Raw genomic sequence first — 14,793 nt, 5'->3', positions numbered from 1 at the left:
AAGATGAGGCTTTCTGCTCCCGTAAAGATTTACAGCCTTGGAAACCCTGTACAGGGTCGCTATGAGTCAGAACCGACTCCACGGCACATAACAACCAACCAACAACAACAACAACAGCAACTATAATGAACAAAGCTGCTTGTCAGGGTAATGCCTAGATAACTGCTTATCAGAGAACTGTAATTTTTCACTAGGTTTTCAAATAGGAATGTTAGTCATTTCTTCTGGACAAATAATGATTAAGAGTTTTAGATGTTTTGATTGGTTTGTAAGAAAGCACTGCAATTTTGTCAGGTGTTTTCTAAGAATTTTTATCCCCAAACAGTATGACAACTCTCTTGGACTAAGATTTACTTCCATTTTCTTGGTGGAGAAGGTAGAATTTAACATTGGTCTAAGGACAATTCTGAATTGATCAGTGAAGGTCAGTAGTTTTCAGGTGAGGAGCAGGGTTCCCATGTACAGAACTATGTCTGTTTGATACACTTGAGGTGATTAACCTTTTATTTTTTTTCATATATGAATTTTCAGACTGTCAAGAAAAAAAATACTTTGAAAATTATTTATCTCTTTATAGTTTCTTTAATGAAAATGTCCTTTTGTCTTTGGCAGCGCAGAAAAATAATACTGCTTGCATTCCTGAGGTTAGCGCTTTTAGAATCTGAATGAATCTATTCTTAGTTTTACTGTCCCTCTTTGTATAGGCTGGGTATAAGGATGAACCTAACTCAAATTGAGGGAGACGACATTTGAGTACTTAGTCTGTGTCCTTATTACATGTTATTTATAATATATTAAACCTTTTAGTAGGTAATCAATGTACCTTAACACTGTGTTATTTGAGATTTTAATCTTCTTAAGGAAAATGATTGGACCTTGAGAAGTAGGATAAAATGAGTGCTCCGTATTACTTTTAATGCTACATTTAAAAATGTATTAATCTTACATTATTATGTACAATTATGCAATTAAACTATACAAATTATAGTTAAAAGAACACCCTTATGTAACAGTAGTAGACCAATTATGCTTTTTTGCCCCTTTAACAGAAGGTGACAGAAGAATTCATAAAAGTGAAGAAGTTTTAAAGAAGGTAACAGAAAGAGAAGCAAGATGCCGAAACCAGTAAGTGTATTTCAGTCCTTTTGACAGTACATCATATAATATCAATAGTTTTGAGTTAAGTGGTGTAGTTGTTAAACGCTAGGCTGCTAATAGAAAGGTTGACAGTTCAAACCCACCAGCTGCTCCCCAGTTGAAAACATGACAGTCTGCTCCTGTAAAGTTTGTTGTTAAGTGCTGTCGAGTCAATTCTGACTCATTACAACCCTGTATAAGGTTTCCAAGGAGCAGCTGGTGGGTTTGAACCGCTGACCTTTCAGTTAGCAGTCCAGTGCTTATTCCACACCACACCAGGACTCCTCCATAAAGTTTACAGTCTAGGAAACCCTATGGGAAGTTTCACTCTTTCCTATAGAGTTGCTATGAGTCGGAATCGACTCGATGGCACACAGTAACAACAAAGTTCTTTTTGGAACAAGACAAAATATTATGGTAAGAAAAATATGTAGTATGGTAGAGGTGTTGGAATATAAAAACTCTAAATTTTGTTTTAAACTAATGTGGCTAGAAAACCGGATATGGTGGGCCAGTAAAAATGATATGTAGATAACATGTAGTCATGGAGTCTGGGGTCAGACTGTTTTAGTCATTGCTTTGGTTCTGCTGCCGTTTATGTAATCTAGTGACCTTTGTTAACTGACTTCATTTTCTCCAGTTCTTAATTTCTCCTGTGTGAAGTAGGAATAAGAATTAGTTCCTTACTCAAGGTCATATGGCAATGATTAGATGAACATTTCATGCTTAGTAAATGGTAACTGTTTTTGTTAAGTGGAAGGAATGAATGAGAAGTCAAGAGGATTACTGGTTTCTAAAGTTTCACATAGTTGTAGTTTGTTGTTGTTGTTATGTACCATGGAGTCAGAACCAACTCATAGCGACCCTGTACAGGGTTTCTGAGGCTGCAAATCTTTTTTTTTTGAAGATTCAGAACTGATTGCTATTACGTAATAGTATAAAATGTGTTTTCTTAACAATCACCAACCCAAACCCATCATTGATGATTCCATTCTTCAGGAGAGAAGAGAGCCTCAGTCTCATTAACATGGTACAACACACACCCCCTGTGTGATGTGTAAGCCTCACTGCTTCATAAGGCAACACATGCCCCACACTGGCACAGCAAGGCTGCAAATCTTTACGAGAGCAGAAAGCCTCATTTTTCTCCCGCGGAACAGGTGATAGTTTTGAACTGCTGAGTGTGAGATTAGCAGCCCGTTTTAGTGTAGATGCTAGTAATATATATGCTGATACTATATAGTCATACGTTTTTTCCAAATAATGTATTTTTTATCATTTTACTTAGTTTTGTAATTATGTGGTTCACCTTAATTAAAATTTACTTCTGTTGTCTTGAGGATAAATGTTCTTTGTTTTTTCATCTAACAAATGTATTTTTTTTTCAATAATGTCTCTTTTGGCCAATAACCTCTTTGAAGAAAACTTGTTGACTTTAGTTATTGATGATTTTTGGCATGGATATCACTTTGGATTTACTTTAAATATTTAGCTGGTAAAAAGTATACATTGTGAGAGGGAGTAAAGAGTAAAATGAAGTAAAAGACAGAAATATTAAAGTAAAAATTTCCATTTGCACATGAGTAATTATGTTTTAAAATCCTCACAGATCTATGGAATAGTTAATAGAACTAATACCTGATTTTAGCAAGATTGCTGGGTACAGGTTATATAAAAAAATTAATTGTATTTTATAGCAGCAAAACTTCAAAAAAATTCCACTTATGATAAAATTAAAATACATAATTTGTTGTTGTTGTTGTTGTTAAGTGCCGTCGAGTCAATTCCGACCCATATTGATTCTGTATAGGGTTTCCAAGGAACAGCTGGTGAGCTTGAACTACTGACCTTGCAGTTCAAACGGCTTTGCAGTCTGACACATTAGCACACAGTGCCATACCAGGACTCCTAAAAACATAACATATAATATGCTTCATAAATTTTCAGAAGCTGTTTAAGATCCTTAAACTGAAAACTTGGTGTGAGATATTAAAGACTTAAATACTTGGGAAAATAATAGTGTTTATAGATTGGCAATTGAATATAAAATATCAGTCTTCTCCATTTTTATAGCTAGATTTAATGCAATCTCAATTAGTTAAATCAACTGACTTATTTGATTAAAAGTGACCTAGATGTTCTAACATACACATGGAAATGTTAAAATTTATAGCTAAGGCAGTATTTTAAGAGAAGAAAGTTGGAGAACCTATGCCCCTGGATTTAAAGACTTAATATGAAGTTGCAAGTATAACACAGACAGTGTGGTATCTGGGGAAGAATAGATAAAATGATTAATGGAACATAAATACCCCTATACACACACACACACACACACACACACACACACACCACATGTTCATTAGATTTTTGTTCAAGAGAGGCATGAAGTGGTATGTGGAAATTAAATTCTTTAACAAAATGGTTTGCAACACTGGGTTATCATATTGAACATGAACATTGACCCCTTTCTCACAATTTATACAAAAATTAACTCTAAATGGATGAGAGCCCTAAATGTAAAAGTTCAAATTGTAAACCTTTTAGAAGAGAACATTAGAAAACAATTTGCAGCCTTGGGGAGTAGGCAAAGATTTCTTAGTGTACACAAAGTTTGAAACATTAAAGACAAATGTAGACCACACCAAAATTAAGAACTTGTGCTCTTTGAAAGACAGCCATGAGAAAATAAAAATTACTGCAATATAAAATTCTCTTACAAGTCAATACAACAACCCAGTTTTAAAACTGGACAGAAACAAACTTTAAACAGATATTTCATAAAAGAAGTATGTAGTAGCTGGTGAACACTCAAAAGATCCTAATGTCTTTAGTCCTCAGGGAAATAGAAATTTAAACTACAGTGAGATACCATTATATATACCCTGTAAGGTCAAAATTTAAAAGATGGGTAGTGTTAGTAAGTAGGATTGATAAATGTCAGTGTCAGTAAGATAATAAGTAAGAATGTAGAACAACTGGAACTGTAATATATTACTGATAGGAATATGAAAGTTTACAGATGCTGTGGGAAAGGGTTTACCCATAAAATTGCATGGCAAGCATTTATTTACTGTTCCTTAGAATGAGAATTCAAAACTATGTATAATTGGATATCTATTATACTTGTTGCTAATGCATTACACATTCTAGAAGAAAATATTTTAAGGTGTTTATAGTCAGCGATATGGTTTCATTTTTCCACCTTAGGCTTTTTAGAGCAGGATCTAATTGCTGCTGCTGTTGTTAAGTCCCGACTCATAGATAGGGTTTCCGAAACTGTAAATCTTTGCAGGAGTTGAAAGCCTCATCTTTCTCTCACAGAGTGGCTGGTGGGCTCCAACCATCAACCTTGTGGTTCACAGTCCAGTACATATTCTTCAGAGCTACCACACTCCTGAAGATGTAATTAGCTACTCCATTAACAAAATAATTTAAAAATTATTTTAGTAATAACAGATAATAAGACCATTTTCACAAAACACGTAGCTTAGAGAAATTTAAGTTGATTTTCCATATTTTACACATTCTATTGACGCCACTTAGTAGATGTAGGATAAGTATTCCAGTACTTACCCTTCAGAGCCACTGTGCTCTAGCCCCACCCCATTAGTAAATAAAAGAAATGCATTTAAAAATAATTTATTTTAGTAATAAAATTAAAGTCCATTTTGCCAAAATACAAAGCTACGAGAAATTTAATTTGGTTTCCATACTTGCCATATATCTTCTGCTGGCCCAGCATACTTAGTAGGTATGTTAGTTCTCTAGTGCTGCTATAACACAGAGACTACACCCTCGGAAACCCTGTACAGGGTCGCTATGGGTCGGAACCGACTCGACGGCACTTAACAACAACAACAACAACAAATGGATGGCTTTAGTGAACAACTTTAGGAGACTGAAAGTTTGCAAGCAGGGTACCAACTCTAGGGGAAGGCTTTCTCTGTGGGGCTCTGATGAAGGCCCTTGTCTCTTTGAGCTTGAGCTCCTGAGCAGTCTTCACATGACTTGGTTTATCTCTTCCTATCTGCTTCTTCCCTTGCTTGCTTAATCTCTTTTATACCTCAGAAGAGATTGATTTAAGACGCATCTATGCTAATCCAATCTAATTAACATAAAAGACAATTCACTCCTAAATGGGATTATAACCACAGGCATTGATTTTAGGATTTATAACACATTTTGCAGGGACATAATTCAATCTGTACATTCCATCTTTTGCCTCCCACCCCAAATTCATGTCTTTGCTATATATAAAATATATTCACCCACATCATGTCATTCCAAAATATGGGGAGATTGTAGGTATAGTCCATCCTGGTTTAAAGTTTGTCTTTATCTGTGAGCCTGTGAAATCTAGATTCCAGATGACCTGGTTCCAAAGTACAGTTGTGGGACAGATACCAAGTAGACATTTCCATTACAGATGGGGGAAATTAGAGGGAAAGAAGGGACACAAAGTAAGCATAAAACCCTGTAATGTAGGACGTCAAGCCTTGAAAAAAAATCCTCTGTTGTTTGAGACCTTCTGGTTACTGGTACTCCCCTCCAGATTTTGGGTGTTGGCTACCATCTCTAAGTTTTTCTTGGAAGGCCCTTGACTCTGGATATCTGCTTTGCCTTCTATGCTCACTGAGATGGTAACAATGCTTCCTCTACTCTGGGTGGATTCATTTTTCTAGTCCACTTGAGTGGTTCTAGTAGGTCTACCCCCTCAGCTTTGGGCAGCAACCCCATCTCCCTGGTATACTTTAACAGCAGCCCCGTACTCCAAAACTGAGTTGGCTAAGATCCAGCAAAGATTCAAGTCTTTGAAATCTAGGAAACTGTGGTCCCACTCTTTCTGATCTAGGGAGACCATGGCACCCTCCCCCAAAACCCAGAAGGTGTTACTTCCCATGCTCCCGTTCAACAGTTGCACTGATGTCGGATCTGCTGCAGGGGTTGTCTTTTTCTTTTCTCCGAAAACAACAAATGTAGTTCCTTTGGCTTGTTGCTGCTTGTAGAATCCCTAGAGGTAGACAGTTTTCTTTTCTTTTGTTCTGTCTCTGACTTCTTCAGTCTAAACTGATGAGTTTTGTGCTGTGGGACAGGTTTAATCGTATTGTTAGCCACAGCCTTGATAAAAATTATAATTTTCCAAGCCTGTATGTTTTGTTTCCATTTGAATTAAAAAATCATTCTCTTTAAAATTTATTAATTTTATTGCTGCTAATATGCACAGCAAGACACCAATCGTTTTCTTCATGTAGTGTTTAGTGACACTGATTACATTTGTGTGCAACCATTGTCACTTTTCTGAATTGCGCCTCCATCAATACATACACTCTTTTACTGCCCCTTGAGGTTCTTATGTAATCTTTCAAGTTGCTATTATAAATTTGATCCTTTATAGATAGTGCTTTAAAAAGCATCATGCTCAAGGCAGACCTTTTTTTTTTATTTTACCATTGTTCAGCTTTAAAAAGACTAGTAGATATTTTTGGTTTAAGGTTTAAAGATTATCTTGGTAATAATTTCAAGGGTTCATTTAACCTCCATGATCCTGAAAACTTAGAATCCATGAGAATTTGAAATTCTGTTCTGCATTTTTCTCCTTTTGATCAAATTCTTTTATAAAATTTTTGATCATTATGTTCAGTAATGGTATCCAGGCACCATATATATTTCTAGTCTCATGGCAAAGGAGGCCATTGTTTATGAAGGCAATTAGCCACGCTCCATATCCTCCTATTCCTAACTCTTATGTGCTTTTTCTGCAATCATAGAGATGATTGTGTGGTTCTCTTCCTTTGTTCTATTAATGTGGCGATTAATATTTTAATGTAGAACCATTCGTACATTCCTGGAATAGATCCCAGTAGGGCATGGTGCATCATTTCCCTTTAAAACCTCACCAGAAGCACGTTTAATGTCCATATTTCTAGCAATGTTCTATTGGTGGCATTATGTTTATTTTTAGACAATAGAGACTTTCTTGGTAGCTCTCCTCACTTTCTTCTGAGCCCTCCCCAAAATTGCCTTTACGTTCATAATTTTATCAATAGTTTCTTCAAAGCAACTTAGGTTTTTACTCTTGTTGGTAGGTGCCATTGAATTGACTGATTCTGTACAACAGAACGAAACATCGTGTTGGTCCTACACCATCCTCACAGTTCTTCCCAGTGTTTATCCTACAGCACCACATCAGGACTCCTTTAAAAGAGAGGTGCTTTTCAGCAGATTTGCCCAATGCAGTAAATACATACTTTGTTTTTTGACTACCCTTCCAAGGATTCCAAGTAAAATGAAATCCTTGATAACTTCAATCTTTTCTCCATTTATAATAATGTTTTCTCTTGGTGCTGTTGTGAGGATTTTTGTTTTCTTTACAGTGAGGTGCATTCCATACTGAAGACTGTGTTTTGATCTTTACCAATTCAAGTTTTCTTTGTTTTAAGCAAGTAAGATTGGATCATCTACATATTGCAGGTTAATGAGCCTTCCTTCAATCCTGATATCACGTTCTTTTACATATAATTCAGTTTCTCAGATTATTTGCACAGTGCATAGATTGAATAAGTATGTTGAAAGAATACAATTCTGGCACACATCTTTCCTCTGGAAACTATACACAGTCGCTATGAGTTGAATTAGACTCCATGGCACATAACAACCACCACCACCAAGGCTAGGTGAGTTTCACAATTAAGAATTTTTTGGATTTTGTTGTTTTTAAGTGCTGTCAAATTGGTTCTGACTCATAGTGACCCTGTATAGAGTTTCTGAGGCTATGAGTTAGTTGGAACTAACTCCATGGCACTTAACCAATAACATACCAAAACCAAACCCATTGCTTGCTAGTCAGTTTTGACTCAGTGACTCTAAAGGACAGAATAGAACCGTCCCATACAGTTTCCAAGGCTATAAATCATTATAGAAACACTGCCACATCTTTTATCCCACAGAAAATCTGATGAGTTTGAACCACTGAGTGCCTTAAATGCTGCATCACCAGGGATCCTCTTTGCAACACCTAGGGACCTTGAATATACAAAAAAGTATTTACATATGCCATTATATCATGCACCTGGAGCATCACCTCAAAACCGTTAATATATGTGTAGATTAATATGTGAGCATTCATTATGAAGTAGGATAAATTCACCATATAGCTTCACATCACTCATTACTTCATATCAAGGTTTTGCTGGACATTTACAAATAAAGTTCAGTTGTAAATGCTCTTAGAATGTAAAAATTGTGGGTTAGGGTCTGTGGAACTCAACATAACAATACCTGCAAAGCCACGGTCTAGGGAAGAAATGCCTAACAAATGATTAACATGGAGGAAATTATAAACACTTTTTTTCCCCCTTGATTAGGGTATTCAGGTAGAACCTACAACATGTATAGAGATTATAGTTTTTAGAATGAATAAGGTATATATGGGGGAATCAAGTCTAAAGTTTAAAATATTTGAACCACATCATGGTGAAATCTAGGTGATGATGCTAGAGTAGAAATTATTTCAGTTAAGATATGTTAAGTTTATGGTAAGAGATCCAACTAGGAAAGTATTCACACGGGAAAATTATTATTTAAAACATTAAGCAAATAATGACGATAATTGGATGTTTTTTGTTAAAGTGAAGAATATCTTTCAGTATGAATGAAACACATGATTTTTGTGTTGAAGGAAATAGGGTCTAGTGAATGAAATTCAAGGAATTTGGAATTGGAGCTCAGTTTACATACCTGCTTTATTGTTTGATAGTCATGTGTCCTTTGACAAGTAATGGAAACTCTGTAGGAAAGGACATAACATCTCCTAATATTGTTTTAAGGGCTAAAAGACTAGGGAATGCCTGTGGCCTAGGTCTAGTATGTGTTATGTAGTCAGTAGATATTTTTTAAAGACAGAACTCCATAAGCTTTTTTTTTTCAAATAGCTTTAAGATTTCATATGATTAAAATCAAACTTCAAACTTCATCATCCTATCTTTTTTTTTTTTTTTTAAGGTTTTTATTATGGAATGAGTGTAAGTTTACAGGGCAGATCATCAGTTTTACATTCAACAATTTATATACTTTGTTTCATCACAATGATTATAATTCCCTTCATGTACCATCAGTTAACAGTGTTTCTCTCTATTCACTTTAACTCTTTTTTTTTTTAAACACTCAGGCATATAAAACAATTTGCACCACCAAAGGGCACATTCTCCAAGTCTCCCTCCTGGCCACCATCCCTTGGTTCCTCTCTTCCCATGAATCTAGAGTCCTCAGCTGCTTCTCCTCTCCATGCCCTCATCTCTGCCTCCATCTCTGGTGTAGCTGTTCTCTGGATAAGGTCTTGCATTTTGCTTGTGCTCCTCTCCCTTGATGGTCCTAGGGTCCTCTGTTTCTGGACTGTAAGATTAACCACTTCCCCATTTTTGTTACAAAACTTCTACCTTCTTTACACTTGTGACAGTCACAATTTGTCATGATAACAATTACTATTGAATCATGAGAATTTTACCACCATCTCTTTTAACAAGACCCATCTACATAAGATGAAACTATTCAGTGGGGACTCTTTCTTCTCCTATGCACTCTTAGGCTAAACTCCCCCTTGAATCCTTGTGCCTTTATCGTCCCCTCATCCTAAGTAGCCAGTGTCTAAGTTGCCCATCCCTATCTTCCCTGTGAACAGAGAGGATAGCTTTGATACTTGATGTCATCATCTTATCTTACTAAATAAAACATATATATATTAGATAGGATTTTGGAGTAGCTTTTTACTGTTTGCATATTGTATCACTGTTTCATATATAAAATGAAAATATTTTCTCATGCTTAATAAGAACATTCTGTTTCCTACAGATAATCCCTTTTGTTTTTATTGTAGATCAACGTCAGAGTAACTACAATGGATGCTGAGCTAGAATTTGCTATTCAGCCCAATACGACTGGCAAGCAACTTTTTGACCAGGTATCATTTAACCTCATGAAGTCTACAGCATTTATCATCATAGTTTGGATGCAATTGCATTCTTCTTATGTTTTCTTAGACTTTTACTAATAATGCAATAATGTAACACCAGGGATTTTTCATTGCACCTAGTTTGAACATTTGCAGGTATATTATTTGTTGGTAGTTATTCCTAAACATGTGGGATAGAACTTTAAAAAAAATATGCAACAAGAATTTATTTAACATCTGCTGTGCTCTACTCAGTTTGGAGCCCTGGTGTGGCGCTGTGGGTTAATGCGAAGGTTGGTAGTTCAAACTCATTAGTCACTCCTTGGAAACCCTATACAGGGTCGCTGTGGGTCAGAATTGACTCGATAGCACTTAACAACAACAACAACATGCTACTCGTTTTAATGGGACCTGAAAGGGATATAAATATATTCTACCTAGTCTGTGACTCGCCTTTCTAGTAAAGTGGTAATGTAACTGCAATGTGAGCCAGGTTGTGTCAGTGCCAAGGGAAGGTCAGAGCTAAACCGCCCTAGGAAACTGTCACTCTACCTGTGTAGTAGGAAGCTGCTGATTTGCACCTAGAATAGAATTTTCATAGCTGGAAATGTTAGAATATGGTCATTGCTGGTAACAGAGGAAACAAAAGACTCTAAGGTAGCTACAGTTGGGGAATGAAGCTTAGATACAAGAGAAACCGGCAGGTGGCATATTCTTGAAGACTTTGTTATTGTTATAAGTGCCAGTTAGTAGGTTCAGACTCATGGTGGTAGTTGGTGGTTATGGGCTGTGGAGTTGGTACCGACTCATAGTGACCTTGTATATAGGGTTTCCTAGGCTGTAAATCTTTACGGGAGCAGAAAGCCTCATCTTTCTCCTGTGGAACAGTTGGTAGTTTCGAACTGCTGACCTTGAGGTTCGCAGCCTGATTCGTAACCACTATGCTACCAGAGCTCCTTTCAGACTCATAGTGACCCTGTATTGGGTTTTTAAAGAATTGCTGGTGGATTTGAAGCTCCAAACTGGTGGTCCACAGTCCAGTGTTGATCCTACAGTGCCACACTATGACTTGTTAATTCAGCAAACATTTGGTGTTTGTTTTGTGATAGGCATATCTCTGGAGTTACAAAGATAAATAAGGCATTGGTCTTTTCAGTGAACTCATAATTGAAGGGAGGGACAGACATGTAAATAGGTAATAGTGTGATTATTAGGGGAGTACAGAGGAGGGATAAGGAGCCCTGGTCTTACAGAGGATTACTAGCTGGGCTGCTAATCCAAGGTCAGCAGATTGAATCTACCAGGTGCTTCGTGGGAGAAAGATGAAGCTTTCTGCCCCACTAGAGATTTGCAGTTTTGGAAACCCTGTACAGAGTTGTTAGGAGTCAGAACTGACTTGGTGGCGTACAACCACCACCAACACACAGAACAGGGGTAATTTATTTTCTCTAGGTGCCAGTGAAGGGTAATGAGAAAATTTTCCTTAGAGGGGTGGTCCTGGAGCATAACCTTGAAAATATACCAAAACCAAATCAAATCCACCACCATCTCATAGCAACCCTATGTAGGGTTTACAAGACACTCTTTACCTGACCAGAGAGCTTCATCTTTCTCTCGCAGAACGGCTGCAGATTTCAGAGTTCACTTTGTGGACAGCATCCCAATGCCTTAGCCACAGCATCCCCAGGGCTCTTAACTGAAAACCAAGCTCTGTTGTCACTGAGTTGCTTAATGTTGCTATTGTTGTTAAGTACCATGGAGTCGGCTCCAACTCATTGTGACCCTGCACAGGGTTTCCAAGGCTGTAAATCGTTACAGGAGCAGAACGCCTCATCTTTCTCCCACAGAACCGCTGGTAGTTTCGAACTGCTGACCTTGAGGTTGGCAGCCCGATTCATAACCACTACACTACTAGAGCTTTAATAGTGATCATATATTGGGTTATTGAGACTATAAATCTTTGCAGGAGAAGACAGCCTCATCTTCCTCAGAGAGGCTGGTGGGTTTTAACCCCTGACTTTGCAGTTACCAACCCAATGTCTAACCTACACTGCCACCAGTGTTCCTTGTGATTATCCTACAGCACCACACCAGGGCTCCTAGGAGGCATTAATTAGGCAGGTAAGGAAGTAGTGGGTGGGTGGAGAGCACCAACAGAGGAGATAGTAAGAGCATAGGGTCTTGTAGTAAGCTGACAGCAGTTTGGTGTCAGAGGCTTATGATGTACTGGGTAGAGATTGGAATAAGGGATTTACATGTGTCTTATTAAGGAACTTGTGCTACTGATGTTGTCTTTCTCAATCTTGAGTACACATTAAAATTGTCTGTGGAGTTTAAATAAAAAGGGCAGTGCTTGGAAACCTTCTCCATAGATTGATTTAATTGTCTGGGGTCAACTTTAGACCACAGTACTTTTGCTTGTTTTTAAAGCTCCGCACATAATGTAAATCAGGGTTGAGAATCACTGTAGTAAGTTTTCAAGTTTTATTGAGAAAAAGAGCAAAATGATTGTGCACAGAGGTCAAGTAATTAAGGACTTAAGAAAATGAAGAAGATGGTTGCAAAGAAGAGGGGAAGGTCTTACGTCTTGTATGGCCTAAGACAAAAGAGAATAAACTTTAATATAGGAGTAGTAAGGAGCTCTGGTAGCATAGTGGTTACGGGTTGGGTTGCCAACCTCAAGGTCAGCAGTTCGAAACTGCCAGCTGTTCCGCGGGAGAAAGATGAGGCTTTCTGCTCCTGTAAAGATTTACAGCCTCGGAAACCCTGTACAGGGTGGCTATGAGTTGGAACAGATTCCACGGCACATAACAACAACAACAATAACAGTAGAGCAAAGGTCTGTGGTCAGACCAACTTTAGAGAGAATTTTTGTCATTATAGCAATAAGGATGTATTAGACATCTTGGTTTTATTATCTGCCCTCCTATCACAAACTGATTTAAAATTTTTAAATTTTAAATGATTAAATGAAATTTTAAAATTCCTGGAAAGTTGTCTTCTCTTAACAAATGGTATACTTAATCTCCTGATTAGATGATTAATTAAATTTAAAGCTTTGATAAGGTCTTTTTAAAAAGATTTGGTGTGTGCAAGTTTTTAAAGCACTATTATAAGCAGCTGTGTGCACATATATCCTAGCTATTCTGCCTTGTGAAAAACAGCCCGCTTTTGTTGATTCTTCTAAGCCACCTATTTGCAAGCACGCTGGGTGTGGCACTGCAGATAAATGTGCTGGACTGCCTGGTTGGTTTGAACAGCAAGGTCAGTGGTTCAAGCTCGACATCCACTCTTTGAGTATCGCTGAGTTGGAACCAGCTAGGCAGCACTGAACAACAATTGTTATTTAGTGCCATTGAGTCAGTTCTGACTCATAGCCACCCTGTGTAGGGTTTCCAAGGAGCAGCTGGTGGGTTTAAATCGCAGAGCTTGCAGTCCAGTGCTTATCCTACAGTACCACACCCAGATTTCATTTGCATACAGTCTATATATTCTAAACATACAGAATAAAAATCTAGATGAATTTAGCATTTATTATTGTTAAAGGCTGCTGAGTCAGTTCTAACTCATAGCTGTCCCAGTATAGGGTTTCCAAAGGCTTTTTGAAAATCTTCAAGGGAGCAGAAAGCCTCTTTCTCCTGTGGACTGGCTGGCAGGCTTGAACTGCAGACCTGGTGGTTCACAGACCAGTGCTTCTTTTGTACTACAAGGCAAATTGAAGTGTTATTTACAGTGAACAAAATGTAGTAACCAGAAAGGAATCAATCAGCACTTAGTCCTTTTTGTAATGTATACTGAGAAATGAAATGTTGTATTGAAAAGAATTGCTTTAGTTTGGCTATAATGGAACGTGAAGCATCCTTTGTTAACGTGAAGTAAAGCGTAGTACTTTAAAAGTGTGGGTTGTGTAACCACATTGCCTGCAGTAGAATCCTACCTGTAGTTGGCTGGACAAACTACTCGCTGTTTGCTTTCTCTCTCTCATCTGTACAATTAGGATGATGATAATACCATTATTCCCTCAGATACCTGTTATGACAATTAAATGAGACTCTGTGTTAAAAACTATATAAAAATCTCATGTAGAAAATTATTTCCTACAGTTTTATATATGGATGTGTGTGTGTATATCTTTATGCACACACATCCATATTTCTTATTGTAATGGAAAATGTGTTTTACTGAATATTGTTGTTTATATGGATTCTCTCAACAATTCTTTAGTCACTTTTATGTTTCCTAGCGACTTCCCTTGAGCCTGAATGCAAGGATCTAAAACAGAATTCACCTTGGGTTTGGTGAGTGTGTGAGGCAAGCTGGCAGGTAAGGAGGGCCAGAAGCAGGTGAAGAGCAGGCCTAGAAGGTAGAAGTTCCCTGAAATGAGAGTCTGTAGCTATATGAGACTGCATGTAGTAAAGCCCCCATCCACTTCTCATCGTGTGAGCTTGAGACAAGCTGCCTGTTCTGTGGGGAATGAAGACGCCTCTGGTTCGTTGCTGCAAGTCCTTTGGCTTACTTCCTAATGGCTTTTCTTGTCAAGCTTTTACTTGTGGGATTAAAGTAGAGTGTTCATTACCCCAGTGAGTGTTTAAGAAGATTTATTAGAACGCAAGAAAAAAAATTAATATGCTGGTTTATTTTTTTCTGTGTCTTCTAAATTATTTCTTAAATCTATGCTTTGTAATGGACAACATTGTGAAGTATGA

At 37.4% G+C, this 14,793-nt stretch overlaps 1 protein-coding gene across 4 annotated transcripts in view; it reads left to right on the top strand.

The window, feature by feature from the left end:
- Positions 1-1,102: 1,102 nt before the first annotated feature.
- The window catches only part of RDX (radixin), an 84,077-nt gene continuing 70,386 nt past the window's right edge, over positions 1,103-14,793 (top strand). For 3 of the 4 annotated variants that reach the window (XM_006833808.1, XM_006833805.1, XM_006833807.1), the window contains exons 1-2: positions 1,114-1,125; positions 10,013-10,096. In XM_006833808.1, the coding sequence (XP_006833871.1) occupies positions 1,114-1,125; positions 10,013-10,096 (96 nt within the window). Of the gene's footprint in view, positions 1,126-10,012; positions 10,097-14,793 lie in introns of all 4 variants that reach the window. The other variant, XM_006833806.1, reaches the window with a different exon arrangement.

The sequence above is a fragment of the Chrysochloris asiatica genome, unplaced genomic scaffold (assembly GCF_000296735.1).
Source record: "Chrysochloris asiatica unplaced genomic scaffold, ChrAsi1.0 scaffold00008, whole genome shotgun sequence".
In the NCBI taxonomy this organism is placed as follows: domain Eukaryota; kingdom Metazoa; phylum Chordata; class Mammalia; order Afrosoricida; family Chrysochloridae; genus Chrysochloris; species Chrysochloris asiatica.
Note: the sequence above shows the minus strand (reverse complement) of the source record. Positions and strands in the feature narration are given on the sequence as shown.